Consider the following 19,252-nt stretch of genomic DNA (forward strand, 5'->3'; position numbering starts at 1 on the left):
GTTTAGCTCGAGAGTCTGAAGCTGATGCGAGCTTGGAAAATGGCCGGCTCGGTTCCGAGCTCAGAACCGATACCCATACGTAAGGAATGAACGAGGATTAACAATATCAGATTTGTTCTTCCATGGTTAAGCTGAAAATGGTCCCGGATTCCCAAGAAAATATGGTAGCAATACTTGGTAAATAGATAAGTTGTAAAAAAGTAACTTTTCCTTATTAAAACACAGTAAAAATCACTTTAAACACCCTAACCTCCCAACAGTAAAATATACCACCTTTTCCAAAAGAAAAACGTAGTTTAAAACAAGTTTTAACAACTTTTTTTTACCACAAAAGTAAAAGACGCTCATGTTTTAAAAGTACAAATTCTGTCATCAAAAAAAAAAAACTAAAGATTATGTCATAAAAAGTACAGTGGAAAGTTTTACAGATTCTGTCATAAAAAATAAAGTGGAAAGTTACTTCCTCAAAGTGTACTTATCTGCCCTGCAATGGAACAGCATTAGCTGACCATCGATCCTTGAATGCCAGCAGAACAGTGCTCTCTTCAGCAGCAGGAAAGCTCTTAAGGGCTTCGCACCCAAACATGACTTTTAGGCAGCTCAACATGAGCTGATTAACGGTTTGGATGTGAGAAAGATGCCCTGAAGCTTGGAAGCTGTCCTGCTGTTATATTCTTAGCAGGATGTAGCACATAGAGCTTAGGCTACTACAGCAGTAATCCCTATGAAGAAAATCCTTAGTTACTAGGAAAAGACCATACTTTATAGACAATTATACAACGACCCCCCCCCCCCATTAATATTACAAAATGTGCACGCTGATTGGTCAGCGTGCCCATTATAAATCAGACTTATACTAATGGAAAAAGGTCCGGTCGCCCGGACTTTTTCCATTTGTATAAGTCTTTTTTTTTGTTTTTTTTTGTTACAGCAATGGAGAACGCAAGCTCTCTGTTGCTTTTTAGAAAGTGTCTCGCTATGTTAAAGGAGTTTAACATAACGAGACAGCTTAAAAAAAGCAACGGAGATCTTCCTTTCTCCGTTGCTTTTTTTTAAAGCTGTCTCGCTATGTTAAGTGGGCCTGACATAGTGAGACAGCTTTAAAAAAAGCAACGGAGAAAGGAAGATCTTTGTTACTTTTTTTAAAGCTGTCTCTCTATGTTAAACTTCTTTAACATAGCGAGACACTTTCTAAAAAGCAACGGAGATCTTGCTTTCTCCGTTGCTTCCACACACACCTCTGATGTACTGCGTAAGCATACGCATGTGCAGTACATCAGAACTGCCACAGACTACAAGGCAGCTGCAGAATTGCAGCACGGAGGCATTATACAATGCCATTATTTAAGAAAAATAAGTATTTTTTTCTTAAATAATGTCATTGTATAATAGTAATAACCCACTTCTGGTGTGGATAATGCTGGATTTACCCACGGTTGTCTTTCTTAGGCCACTCTGGCTTCACCCTCGTGACCAAACCACACCAACTGTGGGTAAATCCAGCATTACCCACACCCAGGCGTGGGTTATGGCTTAAATAATTAATCATCAGTGGCTGCAACAATGGTTACAACTTCTCTAGGTTTAAATCAAATATGTAAAATTGCATCTGCTGATAAATGCTTTATAACAGGTTCTATTTCTATAACTGCATCTGCTGTTCTTAAGCTTCTTGACAGCTTTAGAGGTATAGTGCTGACTGTGACTGACTTGGTTGCTTTAGCCTGCTCTATCAACCATTGGATATATTGCGTTTAAAGCCTACTAATTTCTCTTTCATTACCTTGGGTATCACTGCATGCTGCTATAAAAGTTTACTACAGTTAACATATTTAATAGGATAGACAAATTAATGTGCATATATTTACTTCCACTGTAATATCAAGTTAGGTTGTTCTTGTTCCTCTATTGTTCAGAATGCTGTCTGCAATATTTTCACACCCAAATGGGTAATCTCCCTCAACCCTCCTTCTAAAGAAGGTGAACAGGCTTTCAACCACTAATTCCTTCCATGCCTAGATAGTTCCTCCAGCACCCAGTCTACTATTCAAACATGGGTTACCTGTAATGCAGTCAGGGCATTTATGTCACAAAACTGGCAACAGCTTCCTAGGTTTTTGTTTTTCAGAAACAAGCTACTTCTCCAATCCAGTAAACTAAAATTATTAACAGTCAAAATCAAAATAAGTACTCCTCATTTCCAGTTTGAGTGTCTTAATCAGAATGGAATACAAAGTGGAAAAAAGTCATACTTTACGTTTGCAAAATGGCCATCACAAGACAGAACTCCTTTGGCTATGGATTTTGGCAACATGTGTAGTTGAAGTTTAACATGGAAGTCATCTTCAAGGGTCTGCACAACATACTGGAGGAACCAAAGACGAGCTGTAGGAGGTTTATCTGTAAAGCTCTTTGATACAGATAAGAAATACAGACTTAGGGTTGCATACATTTTAACTATTATTTTTACCATTAAAATGTCATGATATTTAACATTACTGGTGTGTGTGTGTGGTTATGTAAATGCATACATACCCTCTGATGCTTATTTGGGCACAGACTAAACAATATTCAAAATATTGAAAACTCCAGATATTAAAAAGACAAATTGGCCTTTCTCCACTGTTGTGTGATCCAGGAGTTGGTATATGTAATTAGCAGAGGGTGTGAAGGGAATAGGGGGGCTTGACCCCCTGCATTAAAAAGGTTTCAATATTTTGAGTTTCAATATTATGAACTACATCCATACTGATACATCTGAAGCTGTATCTGTATCTACATGGGTCTATAAGACAACATTGATTTTTCCAGAAAGTTGAACGTCATATCGTTGTGACCATACTTTCAACTTTCTGAAAAGCCAAAAAAAAAAACAAAAATCTAATTTTGCAGGGGAGCAAAGGCCCCCTGCACATTATATATACCAACTCTGAGAACGCACAACAGTGGAAAAAGGGTAAATTACCCCAATCCCCACTGTACAGTGATCACCATACAAATACTTCGTATTTTCAGAAAGTCAAGCATATTGTTTCAACCACATGAAGTTCACTTTTAGAGTCGATCATCTGAATTGGACCCATACATACATACATACATACATACATCTGTGTGTGTGTGTGTGTGTGTGTGTGTGTGTGTGCGTGTGTATCTATATATATATATATATATATATATATATATATATATATATATATATATATATATACGTGTGTGTGTGTATATACACACACACACACACACACACATACATATATATATATATATATATATACACACGTGTGTGTGTGTATATACACACACACACACATACATATATATATATATATATATATATATATATATATATACACATATACATACATACACAAAAAACATAGTATATACACAGACATAGTTCACTCTGTTGAATTGCTGGTTCTTGGATTTGTAAGTCTATTTTGTGGATTATATTCAAAAGGAGGTGAGATCTACTTCTGGTCTGGTTAGGTCTTAGGTCTGGCTCCTCAAATATATGTGGCAGACAGTTTAACATTATGTAAAAGTCAAGGAATTTTTTCCAAAGAATATGCCTTAAGAAGAGTGACATAGTATAATAATTCAGGGAAGAATCTTGTGTCCTGCTAGCAAAAATATAAATACCTGCACATGAAAAACCATCCTTGAAGATAAGAGTATATTCTCAATGATTAATGTACTGGTAACTGCTTTTGACAATCACGGAAAAGGTGAAAGAAATAATGGTCACAGTAATGTATTTTAATTTGTTGCTGTAATTCACAGCCACCAGTACTCTAATTGCTATATTTTTTTAATTTGCTATCATTTACAGATGCACACCACACCCTAATCTTTGCAATACCCACAGTAATTCAAGCTTGCCACTGTGATTCATCGATAAGTACCCAATCTTGAAATGACAGTAAAGTATTTCAGTTTCAACCTACTCCAGTCATTTATACTTCTCAACACATCATTCATTGTGACAAACTTACATAATAACAGAACACAGACTGGCTAGCCATGTCCTGTTGCTACATGAAAAAAGAAGGGGTTAAAATGGATGTATTTTTTCATTCACTCCCCAAATTTCTACCTTATCAGTGATGATTAGGATAAAGTGAGAAATCAGGGAATGTGTGCACAACAGTCTTACTGTACTGCAGTGCAGAATCACAAAGCAACACCCTAGCTTATGCAGGGGTCAATGCATTTTACTGCATTTTGGTCTCAAAACTGCCTCATTTATACAGGAAACAGACAAACGCAAGTATATATGGTAATTTATTTGATCAAACGACATATTTATCCATCAAAGTCTATGCATCAGCAATATCTGCTTTCATTATTGACTTTTTCTCATACTACAGTACACCTCTATGTAAATGCTTCCTTAAATGAGTTTTGTACTCTTGAGGTCTTGGATGTTAGTTGCTGTTCTAGCTTCCTTTCTATCCTTTACTTTTCAATTTCTCCAAATCTTTGGGTTTCTAATACTATGACGGGAATGGACCCCATTCCTAAGTCAAAGAATGATTAAAGATCATGAAATTAGTGCTGTTTCAATCTTTGAGGTCAGCCAGAAGTGCTCTTCGCAGCCCCGGAATGTGCCCAGTAATGACTCCTTCTGCAATTTGTATGAAATTACATGTATTAGTAACATCTAAATACGATTGTAGATTCTTTTTTATAAGACCCATTGCTCCTACTACTGTTGGGACTCTTTCTTCCACATTGCTCTCATTTCTGCCTGCAAATCCTGATATTTTACGACTTTGTGTCTCTCTGTAAGCAAGACACTGTAGTCACTGGTTGTGGTGATTTCAATGATCAATGCTACTTCTGTCTTCTTTTCATGGACCACTATATCTGGTTTTCTAGCGTCTATTTTTTGAACTGTTGGTAATGGGTGATCCCATGTGATATAAACTTCATGGTTTTCTATGATGCTTTGTGGCTCATGTTTCAAGTGTTTTTCAGCCACTTCAATACTATAATGTTTGCACAATCTGCAGTGCAACAGTCTTGCCACATTATTATGCCTTTCAGTATACAGTCCTTCTGCCATTAGTATGTCACAACCAGCAATGAGGTGTGCGACTGCTTCCAATTCGGTAATACAAAACCTACATTTGTCTGTTTCTTCACATGTTCAATGGAATTTGCAAATCAGTGTGTACGTAGCCCACTATCTTCGGCCACCAATATGAACCTTTCATCTCTTGGTTTAAATTCGCCCCTCCTTAACCATTCTTGTGTTCATTCCTGATCAACATGAGGTTCTTCCAGAAGTTTTCTATACTTGCAACTATATTTATGCATTTTCCGCATTGCTTGCCTTCTCATCTGGTCCTTCACCTTATATTTTCTTTTGTTTTTTGGCACATTCAGTTCTAGCTTCCTTTCTATAGTCAGAAATTCCTGATGAAGTGCCAGGTCACTGGTCTTGTTCCACCTGACCCATACTCATCTCTTTCCCACAACTGACTCTTACAACAGGAGGCGGACTAACACTTTTTCACATTCTGTCTTATGACTATCTTCAGGAGAAATACGAAGTTATGTACTCACCATAACGTTCCATGTAAGTTGTTCCATCTCGCCTTTATTCTTCACTGATGGGTTCGGAGCCGATCCTTGGCTCCGACACGGCCGACTAGCAAGCTCAAAGTTCTCCAGTAGCTTGAGACCCCACCCCTTATCCCACAATGCACTGCTGGAATTACCTCAGATCTTGTTTGTTGCGTACCATATAGAAGTACAATAATTATTCTGCCTAGGAATGAAGACACATTGAAAAACCAGGATGAAGACAGCCTCCAGGTCAACTGCCAGCCAGGAGGGGGAAGGAGGGAGGGACGTGAGAATGAAGGCGAGATAGAACAACTCACATGGAACATTATGGTGAGTACAAAACTTCTTTATGTGAAGTTGTTCAATCTCGCCATTCATTCTTCACTGATGGGTAGCGTTCTCTAGCACCCTGATCTTGGGTGGCTCACGGAAGTACACTCTTCAGAACCGTAGAACCAAATGAAGCCCTGTCCCTGGAGGCCTTATCCACTTTGTAATGAGTTATAAAAGTTTGAGGTTTAGACCATGTGGCTGCTGCACAGATGTTGTATAATGGTAATTTGGCTTGAAAGGCTGAAGAGGTATAAACTGCTCTGGTTGAATGAGCCTTTAACCTTACTAGACAAGGGCATATTATGACAAGCATATGTGTAGGTGATTCAATCAGACAGCCACTTAGACAGGGTTGTTTTAGCAACTGGTTTACCTTTCCTGGCCTCAGAAAAGGACACAAAGAGCTGATCTGATTTCCTAATGTTTTTTGTTCTGTCCAAATAAAATCTATGTTGTCTATGAACATCGAGATTGTGCAGCATATATTCCAATTTGTTGGTATGATTACGGAAGAAAACGGGCAACTCAGTGACTTGATTAATGTTACTCTCAGAACATACTTTGAGCAAAAAGGATGGATTTGTTGTCCTGAGAGATACTCTGTCAGCATGGAAGACCATATAAGGGGGCTTGATGGATAGGGCTTGGAGCTCTGGCACTCTACGGGCTGAAGTGATGGCTACTAAGAAGATAGTTTCCATGACAGAAATTTTAGTTCACAAGATGATGCAAGCTCAAAAGGAGGAAGAATGATATGAGATAACATAAAATTAAAATTCCAGGGGGAATAAGATGTTTTCACTGGATGCCACTTTTGAAAGGAACCTTTTAGAAAAGCCTTAGACAATTGGTGAGCCATAATATTCAAACCATCGATTCCTAGACGGAAATTAGATGTAGCAGCTAATTGCACTCGCACCGTAGCAGCCGCTGCTCCTTTGTTGAAGATTTCTGTCAAGAATTGTAAGATAGAAGACAATGGCTCTTGATAAGGGTCAATGTTGTGGGAAGAAGCCCAAATGGAAAATCTCTTCCACTTACTACGTTACATTTTTCTAGTGGAAGGTTTATGGGAAGCCAACAAAATCTGACTAGTGTCATGGGAAAGATTATAGAGCCTGGCTATGCGGGGAATTGAAGCAGCCAAGCGGTTAGCTTCAGTGTCTGCAAGGATGGATGAAGAAACCCTGACGGATGTGTCAACAAGTCCGGAACCGGGTCCAGGATCCATGGATCTTCCGGAATGTGACGGTAAAGAAACGGAAACCAAATCTGCCGAGGCCAATGAGGGGCTATAAGGATGATCATCCGTCCCAGCGATTTTGCTTTCTGTAAGAATTTGGGTATTAGGGGAATTGGTGGAAATGCATAGAGGAGACCCGGGGGCCAATCGTGGACAAGAGCATCCCTTGGGGCGTGACCTGGCGTGGGAATCAGGGCAAAATAGCTTCTGCATTTGTTGTTGATGTGACTGACGAACAGGTCGCAGGAAGGCTGGCCCCATTTGCGGAAGATCCTGTCCGCAATCTCTTGTTTGAGGGACCATTCATGGGGCAATAAAATTGCTCTGCTCAGTCTGTCCGTTATGACGTTGGATTTGCCCGGGATGTGCATTGCCAACAGAAAGCACTGGGATGACGGCGCCCACTGTCATATTCTGAGGGCTTCTCGGCAAAGGGGATAAGACTTGGTCCCGCCTTGTTTGTTCAGATACCAGACCACTGACATGTTGTCTGTCTGTATTGCAACTGTCCCTAGAGGAAGAGAGTCCTGAAAGTATTGCAACGCTAGAATTATTGCTCTCATCTCCAGGACACTGATATGCAGATGTGATTCTTGATCTGTCCATGTGCCTTGGGCAGTCTTTCCCTGAAAAAGCCCCCCCCTTCCACCCTATCAGGGAAGCATCCGTGGTCACAGTGGCAACTGGAGGGGGGAGCATGAAAGGACGTCCTATTGCGACATGAAGAGACGTCAACCACCACTGAAGATCCTTCTTGCAGGAATTTATCAGGATTATGTGACTCATTGGAAGTTCTTGGTAAGACCATTGCATGAATAGAAGCCATTGAAGGATTTTCATATGCATCCTTGCTAACGGGATTGCTAAAATAGCTGCCGCCATCAATCCTAGAACTTACAATACCTCTGCAGCTGGTGCTCTGTTGTTTGATATCAGGGATATGAGGTGTTGGCAAAGAATAGAAATTCTTTCTGGTGGAAGGTGAAGAGTGGTGGTTGACGTGTCTAGTTCTGTCCCTATAAAAACGATATGCTATGATGGCAACAAGGCAGACTTTTCAAAGTTGACTGTAATGCCTAGCCGATCGCAGAGTGTCAAAGTAGCCTCTCTCGCTTGAAGTTGATGCCTGGTGGTGGAGGTAAGGAGCCAATCGTCCAAATACGGAAACACCTGGAATCCTAGATACCTCAAGTGAGCCATGACTACTGCCATGCACTTGGTGAACACTCTGGGGGCTGTAGTGAGACCAAAGGGCAGAGCTCGAAACTGATAATGATTGGCTCCCAGTCGGAAATGCAGGTGATCTCTGGATGGTCTGGCCATCTTTATGTGGTAGTACGCATCCTTGAGATCGATCGAGCACATCCAATTGTCCTTCCCTAGAAACGGGAGTATGGACTGTAGCGTGACCATTTGGAACTTCTCTTTTCTCATAAATTGGTTGAGTCTGCTGAGATCCAAAATGGGTCTCCAGTCCCCTGTTTTCTTTGGAACCAAAAAAAATCTTGAGTAAGTTCCGAATCCTGTCTGGTCTGCTGGGACTGGCTGGATGACTCTTTTTTTCTAGCAATTGGCGTACCTCTATTGCTGCTTGTCCCATGTGACTGGGTGGAACGTCCGGGATTTTTTTGACGAGAAGAGGCTGGGTGGAGAACGGTATGAAATACCCTCTGGAAATGATACTTTGTACCCAACTGTCGTTTGTTATATTTAGCCAGGCTTTTGGGTACAATGATAAGCGACCCCCGACTGCCTCCAGACTAGGACAGCCGGGCCTTCCTTCAGGAGCGCTGGTAGGATTGACCAGAGAAGTGATCTCTGTCACCCTGGTGTTGTGGACCCCCTCTGCTGCGAGGGCGGCATCTTCTATTGAAACCCCCTCCTCTGCCTCTGGAGGGGGCTCTCCACGTGTGTCTTGAAAGGCTCCTTGGGCTTTCCGGAACCACATCTTTCCTCCCCTCTGACCTTTGGGAAAGGGTCAAGTGGGGGTGAAAAAACGGACTCCAATGGCAAACAGAGTCTTTCCTTCTTGCTCACACCTGGTCAACGTCTCCTTCACCTTTGGCCCAAACAAAGATGAGCCATCAAATGGGGTATTAGTAAAGGAAGACTTGAAGGGTTCTGTGAAGGAACAGAGTCACATCCAGGCATGCCTACGAAGAGCGATTCCTGTACCTGGGGCTCTACTCGCACCATCAGCTGCGCAAGATACAAGACGCATGGACGAGTCGACTATCGAATTGAGAGTAGAGAGCTGAGTAGCAATCTTGTCGGATACACTCGAAGCTACAGCACCCTGAAGAGCATCTCCCAACTCCTTAAGGAGATCTCTCTGCAGTCTGGTAAAACATTCCAAAAAAGGCACCAACTCGTTGGAATACACATGGCAAAACAACACTTTAATAAAAAATAGTAAAAATATATAAAACGTGAGCGCTTTCACAGAGTCCTCTCTGCTTCCTCAGACATACTACAGTAACTGCTGCTCTTGTTTAAATAACGATACATCTGTGTCAAATCCAATCAGTTGACAGTATCTTGAAAATCAAAATTAAAAAGACATACACTATATAAACAATCAAATCATATAAATAATGGACTAAAAATGTATGTAAAAAAGTACAGTTTTGTACCTACCATAAATGTAGATGTTCGAGTGCTAATACAGCTGCAGTCATAACAGATGGGTTCTCCTGCCGTCAGGCGGGTCCTCGGTCGGCCGAATTCCAAAGTCTAGGTCCGGCGTCGGTTGTCGTCGCTTCTTCCCTGACGTCAGTGCGACAGGGGTATAAAAGAACCAGCCGACGCCATTTTCTTCAGTTTTTCTTGCCCCAGATGTCAGGTGCCCCCAGAAGGAAGGCAATACATAAATTTGTGTAATAAAGCAATGCCATATAATCAAAATACATTAGTGCAAGCAAATACATCATGAATGAATACCCCAATCTGGTTGCATGAGGATATGTTAGCCAATAGGCCTGTCCCAAGAGGGGAAGGAGGGAGGGAAACCTGGACTGCAGCTGTATTAGCACTCGAACATCTACATTTATGGTAGGTACAAAACTGTACTATGTTCATCGTGCATACAGCTGCAGTCATAACAGATGGGTAGAATCCCAAAGCTAAGAAAGGGGTGGTAGGCACTAGGTGGAACTAGGAGGAGCCAGAATGCCCTGCAAGACTGCAGTGGCAAAGCCCGCTCTAGATTTGGAGTATAGTGAAAGGTGGTAGTGCTTGGAGAAGGTATGCACAGAACTCCAAGTGGCTGCTTCTAAAATATCTTTGGTAGGAACTCCTCTGAGAAAGGCTGCAGAGGTAGCCATGGCCCTTGTGGAGTGATATCTGATGCATGTAGGTACAGTTTTGCCATGAAAAGAATAGCAAAAGCGTATGCAGTGGGCTATCCATTTTGAGATTGTCTGTTTGGAAATTGTCTTTCCTTGAGCTCCTATAGCATAGGACACAAAGAGCTGTTCTGATTTTCTGAAAGGCTTTGTTCTGTCCAAATAATAACGCAGTTGTCTGTGGATGTCCAAGGAATGTAGTAATCTCTCCCCTTTGTTTTGAGGATTAGGATAAAAGGTAGGTAAGTGTATGGCTTGATTCAAAGCTACCCTGGATACCACTTTTGGCGTAAAGGATGGGTTGGTTCGTAAGGAAACTCTGTCCTGATGGAAGATGATAAAAGGCTGCACAGCCATGAGAGCTTGTAGTTCTGAAACTCTACGAGCTGAGGTAATAGCCAGAAGGAAAGCTGTTTTCCAGGACAAATATTGCAAATCTGATGAGGCAGCTGGCTCAAAAGGAGGCAAGGTCAGTTTTTCCAGAATGAAATTGAGATCCCAAGCAGGTATTGGTTGTTTCCTTGGGGGTTTTAGATTCTTAGCCCCTCTGAGGAACTGTCTTAAGAGGGGCTGAGAGAATAAGGGTGGATCAGTGTTGTATTCTGCAGAAATGGTTGAGGCATGGATTTTGATGGAGGAGAATGAAAGTCCAGTGCATAGCAGCTCAGCTAGATACTGTAATATTTGAGGTAAATTCAGTTTTCCAGGATCCTGGCCCTTTTTCTCATTCCAGACACAAAACCGTTTCCATTTTGCGGAGTAAGCTTTTCTAGTAGACGGCCTTCTGGCCTCCAAAATGACATCCTGCACCTCCTTGGAGAGTAGGGTCTGTTGTGATGCTAAGGAATCTTCCATGCGGCTAGATTGAGTGTTTTTAGCTGACTGTGAAGAGTTTTGAAGGTGTGCTGAGTCAGGAGAAGAGGCATTAGAGGCAGGGTCCATGGTGGGGAATGCGTCAGGTTCCTCAGGAGTGGGTACCAGTGTTGTCTTGGCTAGTCTGGAGCAATGAGAATCATCTTTGGTCTGTCTGCTCTGGTTTTCAATAGAACTTTGGGCAGCAGAGGAAGAGGTGGGAAGGCATAAACTGTCATTGATGTCCAATTGAAAGAGAGAGCGTCCACTCTCCAGGCCTTTGGATGGAAAATCCTTGAACAGAATTTTGTCAATTGGTGATTTTTGTGGGAGGCAAAGAGATCTATGTCTGGCCTTCCCCATGCTTGGATTATCTCTGTAAAAACTTGAGGATGCAACTTCCATTCGTGTGGATCTGTCATATTTCTGCTTAGGTTGTCTGCCAGCGTGTTTTCTTTGCCTGGCAAGTACTGTGCTTGTAGTTCGATTTGTAAGTCCATGGCCATGTTCCAAAGTGACATGGCCAGTCTGCATAGGGGGTATGAATGTGTTCCTCCCTGTTTGTTTATGTACCACATTACTGTGGTGTTGTCCGTTCTTATCAATAGTTGACCTAGTTGCAGAAGGTCTTTGAAAGCTGTAATAGCATTTATTACTGCTAGCATTTCCTTTTGATTGATGTGAAGGTGCTTTTCTTTTTGGGACCATTTGCCCTGAATGCACCGATCTGTCATGTGCGGCCCCCAGGCGTAGTCCGAGGCGTCTGTTGTGATGACTTGATTTGCTTGAGGCTTGCTGAATGGGAGACCTGTGTTTGTTTGGCATGCTTGAGCCCACCACAGAAATTCCTTTTGAAGACATGGAATTAGTGGTATTATTGTTTCCAAACTGTGGCTGTGTTGAGACCATAGGTTTTTCAGGTACCATTGAAGTTTCCTCATATGCAGCTTTGCACATGGGATTAGTAAGATGCAAGATGCCATGAATCCCAGAGCCTGCAGGATTTTCCTTGCAGTCAGCCTGGTGCAATTTGCTAGTGCTCTGAAGTACTGAGTTAGTTGCAACTGCTTCTCTGGCGTGAGGTAGGCCATCTGGGTGTTTGTGTCCAAGTTGGCACCCAGGAAAATTATTTTCCGAGAGGGTATTAGCCTTGATTTCTTTTTGTTGACTGTGTATCCCAGAGAATTCAACAACATTATTACATAAGCCAGATGTTTCAGAAGAATGTGCTTGCTGTCCGCTTGGATCAGGCAGTCGTCCAAATAGGGGTATATTTGTATCCCTTGAAGTCTGCAGTAGGCAATTACTGATGCCAGGCATTTCGTGAATACTCTGGGTGCAGTAGATAAGCCAAAGGGCAATGCAGAGAATTGATAATGGGTTGAACCTGCAAGAAATCTGAGATATCTTCTGCAATTTTGTCTGATTGGGACATGCAGGTATGCCTCCTTGAGGTCCAATGTTACCAGCCAAGACTCCTTGCCCAGCATGGGAAGAAGCTGCTGTAGAGTGAGTATCTTGAATTTTGGTATGAGTAGAAATGTGTTTAGGATGGATAGGACCAAAATAGGTCTCCAATCTTTTCCCTTCCTTGGTACCAGGAATAGTCTGGAATAAAAACCTTGACCTTGTTCGTGCGTAGGTACCTCTTGAATAGCTTTCATGTCTATGAGATCTGTAATTTGTCTTTGTGCCTCTGCCCTTTGATTGTGTGGCAGGTTTGGCATGCCTCTCATTTTTGGAAGGGTGTGAAAATGGAATCTGTAGCCTCTGTTTATAATGTCCAGGATCCATTTGTCTTTTGTGACAATATGCCAATTTTTTGAAAATAATGCCAGTTTTCCGCCTAAGGGTGCTGCCATTTGAGTTTTGCTTGGCATGCAAAGGGGAAAGTCATTGGGCTTGCTTTCTGAATGGTTGCGAGTTATCCTCACCACCTCTTTGTGTAGGAGCTTGCCATTGTCTGCCTCTAAACGATCCTTGGGATTGCCCTCTGCCCCTCGGGCACCTGTATCTACCTCTTTGGGGTCTGTCCGTGGCTGGAAAGGACCAAATTTTGGAAGGCCAATTTCTACTGAAACGTGGGGGTTGTACCTGTAGAAAATCTTTCACAGTTTGCATTGATTTAGCCTTTTCCTCCATTTTCCTTAAGACCTCCTCAGCATTAGTACCAAATAATACATCCTTTTGTAGAGGGGCATCTAGTAATTTAGCTTTGACATGATCTGGCAAGGTTTGTTCCTTGAGCCAGGCATGTCTACGTATGACTGATCCTGTAACAGCAGCTCTACATGAGGCCTCTAGAGCATCAAAACCACATTGTAAGGTATGTTTACCCACTTGTTCTGCACTATGCATCAAATCCTGCAACTCCTTCAAGTCTGGTTGTTCAGGTTGTGACATTTTACTTTTCAATTGTGATAACAAAAACTGTTGGTACTTTAGCATATGGAACTGACAGTTTAATGCCCTCATGGTTAAGGTAACCGAGGTATATACCTTTTTTCCCCACCTTTCTAAGGATCTGGAATCTCTCTCGGAAGGTAATGGATTTTTAGCAGTGGAGGCCTTAATTCCCTTGGGGCCCTGTGAGATGGTTTCTGGGTCAGCAGCATGGCTTTTGTATAGAAATTGGTGTGAGTCAGGAACCCTGTAGTACCTGTCAGGCTTGACTGGGACTGGAGGTAGAGAATCCGGGTTAAGGCAGGCCTCCGAGTACACATCATCTAATATGTCCAAGACAGGAGGTATAGCCAGAGGTCTGTGCTGAGGTAGCAAGAGAAATTCCCTAAGTCTTTTCTTGGAATCTGAATAATCTTGGCCTTCCCAGTGGAAGTGTTCCCTTAAGGTATGCAAAGTTTCCCCAAATGAGTAATCCTCTAGGGGGGAAACAGAGGGAATGGACTCCTCTGCATCAGTCTTCAAAAGGGGAGTAAGAATGTTCCTGATCATCAGAGTGCTCTGAAATAATGGAGCCCTGATCAGAGGAGGGGGATTCTTCCTCCACTCTGGGCCTTTTGTCCAGGGGGGGGGGGTTGAGAACCCCTGATAAGAGTAATTAAATCCTCAGCCATTTTAAGCATCTGTTTTTTAGGCATGGGGCCTGGAGATGGGCCCTGTGTAGCTTGTCTCTTAGAATGCATGGCTGCTTTAGACTTAGTGAAAGCCTTGATGGAAAAAGAAGATGAAGGTCTGAAGACACCTTGAGAGGAGGTAGACCTGTCCACATTTTGAGATTCACCGCCAAGAGTGGCTTCGGTATCTGTAGTCGGGGTGTGGGCCGAGGAGCATGCGACCTCGGGCACAGGAGACACCACCAATGAAGAACCGGACCACGTGTAGTCAGCTTTGGCGTGGTGTCGGTAGAGGCCGCGGACCTCGTGTGTCGGTCCTTATCTTTGCGCTTTTTAGACAAAACTGGAGTCGGAGTATCCGACGACATAATATAGTTAAATGTTTTGCCAAAATAATGTTGGGCGAACTCTGCCCGACGCTTAATGGTGAGTTTGTTGAATGTAGCACAAAAGCGACAGACCGAGACGTTGCGGTCTGGACCTAAACAAGGAATACAGAGGGAATGGAAATCCTTATGCGGTATTTGCTTCCCACATGAAATACAATTATTAACTTTGTCTGACATCGGTCTGAGGCAAGAAAAGTTTCCCCAACGGGGTACTTAGCTTTCAAGAAGACTTCTGTTGCAAAATTTTTGTAATTTCAGGAGCTGGCCGACCGGCACTTGCGAACTGCTTCTGCTTCGGGCACCACACGGCAAGAAAGACTGGAGAAAATGGCGTTGGCTGGTTCTTTTATACCCCTGTCGCACTGACGTCAGGGAAGAAGCGACGACAACCAACGCCGGACCTAGACTTTGGAATTCGGCAGACCGAGGACCCGCCTGACGGCAGGAGAACCCATCTGTTATGACTGCAGCTGTATGCACGATGAACATCTGTAAAAGCTTAATCTATAGAGTTAGATAGTGTTAAAACTGTAGAATATATGTATAGATGTTAAAAGATGTGACTAAACATAATATCAATGTTTCAAAGCCCTGTTCCTGAGAAAAGGTTTCAGTGAAACCTTACTATTTAGTCCAGGTAGTCTGTCAGCCTGAAATCTAATTATCCATTCTTGTTCTGAGGCGTCGGTCTTATTATTCATGTTCCCACCTCTTTTATTTTCTTGTATAATTTGTAACACTAGAAATTTGAAGGTGTGTGTGGCTCCCTCCTTTATAACATGCATCGCTAACGCACTTGTCTCTTTTTTTATTTTTAATGTCACTTACATGTTCTAGGACTCTATCATTGAGCAGCCGATTAGTTTTGCCTACATAGTAGGCTGGGCATTTTGTACAGAGACCAAAATATACGACATTCTTACTATGACTGTCTGTATAAAAGCGTGCATCAATGCTGAACTTTCTAGTCGGGCGTGTATACTGCCCCCCTCCAAATATGAAGGGGCAGGCTGTACATTTTCTACGCGGAAAGGTACCTAGCCTATCAGACCTTGCATAGTGGTCTCCATCTAACTTCTTGTAGCACAACTGTCTTTTTAATGACATGTTGTTTTTAACGGTAAAAGATGGTGTAGCCCCTATGACACCTTCTAGTTCATCCACATTTAACAATATGCTCCAATTATTTTTAATTATATCACAGACTGTACTGATATTACTTGCAAATGTTAATGGAATACGTAATACATCATTCTCTAGGTTCCTGGTTACTGTGTTACTGGTGGCATAGTTACTTTGGTTATCCTGGTTGATTCTCGTCCTGTCATAATAGGGCTTGTACTTCTCTCTTCTCTCATTCCAAGCCACTTTAATTTGTTTGTCTATATCTCTGGCTTTATATCCCCTTTCAATAAATTCATGTTTTAACAGGGTAAGTACCTGAGACAAACTATCATCATCATTATATAGCCTCATGCATCTAACTATCTGTCCTTTGATCATATTGGTTTTAGTGTAGTTAGGATGCATGCTACTACTATGTAGGACATTGTCCTTTCTAATGGGTTTCCTATACATGGAGGTATGAACATAATTGAGTGTGTCTCTTGTAACCTTTACATCTAAAAACTCTATTTATCTATTTGAGTATTTGTATGTGAAATTCAAAAAGGGAGTAATGGTATTAATGAAATTTAAAAATTGCTGTAAATTATCTTCGTTATCATGCCACAACAGAAAATATTGTCAACAAAACGCTTGTACCATATAGTAGACTTAGCAAAAACATTGCCTGTCAAAATATTCTCAGTTTCCCATTGTACAAGTGCTAGATTGGCGTAGCTATTGGCACAGGCAGTGCCCATAGCCACGCCAACCTTCTGTATATAAAACTTGTCGCCAAAGTCACTGAACTGAACATACATTTCCCATATCTAACCATGATCCTTGATTCTCTGTTAGGAGGATGGATAGATGAGGAAGTCTCAGACATTTACTTTTTGGTGACTGCCGCCACCACCATGGCATCAACAGGGACTCCCCTGGTCAAAAAGGACTTATCCACAGGGGCTGAAATCAACTTATTAGGCCTCCTAGGAACAGGTTCCATAGATTCTGGTGACTCCCACACCCTACGAGAGACCAAATCCATAAGCTCATCATAGGGCGGAGATACCCAAGAGGTGGAAGGTTGAGACCCGAACGCCTTCAGGAGAACCGACTCATCCTCAGTAGGGCTCTTGGACTGCCAATCACCCCTCTGCCTAAGAATTTCAAGAATTTCCGCAAAGGAGATGTCCTCAGAGGGGGATCTAGGGGACCCTTCTGATTCATCCAAGTCGGTGTCCGATGTAAGAGACTCCCGGGGGAAGTCCAAATGCCTCCTCTTGCATAATCTCTTCCTGGGAACCTTTTCAGGGGGAACTTCTGGAGAGGTCTCAGAAGAGCAGGGAGCACCCTGTGGGGTTACCTGAAGCTCAGGGTCTCTACGCTTGTGATGACCGGAGGAGACAGAAACTGACACAGGCACTTTAGGGGAAAAAGAGGCCAGACCTTGAGATGAGGAAGTCTTAGGAGACAACATTCGTCATGGCTTCGAATGCACCTTGGCTCCGATGAAAAGGAGTCAACGGTTCCGACGGAGCCGCAATCTCCTCCCGCACTGAAGCCGTGGGCTCCAAACCCGTGGTAGGAGCCAAGCTCACCCGAGCCTAGGCCCTGAGAGGAAGAGCCAGCACCGACAAGTTGGTGCGGCTATCCTCCCCGGACCCGACTGGAGAGTGTCGGCTCCTAGAGTCCCCGGTCGGTGCCGAGAATGACCAAGCAGATGGAGTCGATGACACTGGAGCAGGTGTCGGCTCCAAGGGATCCACAATCATCAGGTCAGCCTCCTCTGGCTCCGAAGGTCCGGTATGGCTTGGATGAGGAGCAGACAATTCAAGAGTAGTGGTCTTCGGCTCGGACGGTTGGATTTGAGCAGACAGCAATTTAGCTAGGCCTGGTGCCTTTAAGAGTTTCTGAACCAGCCGGTCCATATCCAGATCAGAAAGGCTGACAGAGGACCTGGAAGAGTGAACAGATGGAGCCGACTGGAGCAATATGGATGGAGGTTTTTTGGCAACCAGTTCCAGAGCAGTGTCCCAGTTCTGAAAAGAACAGACTGTCGGCTCCGAAGGCAGTGGAGCCGAAGTCACCACACTTTCTGACCTTTTTCCTTTTTTAGACCTAGATTCAGAGGAAGATTTAGATGATTTACTGACTCCATCCTGGTCAGACAATGCCTCAGAAAAAGGGTGTTCGATAATATCCATATCAATTAACTTCTTCTTCCTTTCCGCTAGCACTCTGGTGGAAAAGGAGTGACAGAAACTGCATGACTCTTGCAGGTGCACCTCACCCAAACAGTAAACACACTGCACATGGGCATCCATGACTGACATTTTCTGTCCGCAGTTTGGGCATTTTTTAAACCCAGACTTTGGATGTTTGTCTTTTTCTTCAGACATTTCCACTAAATGGAACACACTATTTAACTATGAGCTATTTTAGAAATTTTAACTAACTAACTCACACAAACACACACAGCCCAAAAGAGGCAACTGACAACTATATCAATATAAACAGGATTAAGAAATCCAATAACAATAGTCCCAACAGGGAACACTGACTAACAACTAAAGAAAGGGATCCTAAGGCCAAAGGGCTGAAGGCAAAGATAGATTTTACTGAGGAAAGGGGTATGAACACAGAAAAACAACTATCTACTAGCTAGTAATATCTATTATTATTACAAACAGATCAAGGATATATAAAAATTGAAAAATATAACTTGCTGAAAGTTGAAAACTCCCAATAAAGTCTCGAGCAACACCGGAAACCAAGAGATCTGTGCTGCGGCAAACTAGATCTGAGGTAATTCCAGCAGTGCATTGTGGGATAAGGGCTGGGGTCTTGAGCTACTGGAGAACTTTGAGCTTGCTAGTCGGCCATGTCGGAGCCAAGGATCGGCTCTGAACCCATCAGTGAAGAATGAACGGCGAGACTGAACAACATCACATCAAAGGTTATGCTCTTATCATAATGCCAGATCCTTTCAATCAGGTCCATCTAATATGACATGGGAGTCCTCAAGCTGCTTGTTGCATTTGAACTGGCTGCATTAGTGCTCCAGCCCTCAGCACCTTAAAAACGTTCCCTCTCATAATGCATTTGTCCTAGTTACTTCAGATTCCTGATAGACACCTGAAGAAGTAATTATCCCTATGCTGCCTGAGGAATAGAGACTCTTATAGAATCAAACATTCCTTCAAGTCTTACAAGAGAAAGAGAGAAGGTGGGAAGATTATCATACTGGATGGACATGAATGAAAGGATCTAGCATTACAGTAAGTACATAACTTTTGTATCCTATTCATTCAGTCCATCCAATCTGACATACGAGTC

At 42.6% G+C, this 19,252-nt stretch overlaps 1 protein-coding gene across 1 annotated transcript in view; it reads right to left on the reverse strand.

The window, feature by feature from the left end:
* Nucleotides 1-19,252, reverse strand: part of SIMC1 (SUMO interacting motifs containing 1) — a 1,791,957-nt gene that overhangs the window by 1,104,907 nt on the left and 667,798 nt on the right. The window contains exon 4 of the mRNA XM_044069369.1: nucleotides 2,253-2,410. Within this exon, the coding sequence (XP_043925304.1) occupies nucleotides 2,253-2,410 (158 nt within the window). The remainder of the gene's footprint in view (nucleotides 1-2,252; nucleotides 2,411-19,252) is intronic.

Source organism: Protopterus annectens, chromosome 4.part0, assembly GCF_019279795.1.
Source record: "Protopterus annectens isolate FY-2018-M chromosome 4.part0, PAN1.0, whole genome shotgun sequence".
In the NCBI taxonomy this organism is placed as follows: domain Eukaryota; kingdom Metazoa; phylum Chordata; order Ceratodontiformes; family Protopteridae; genus Protopterus; species Protopterus annectens.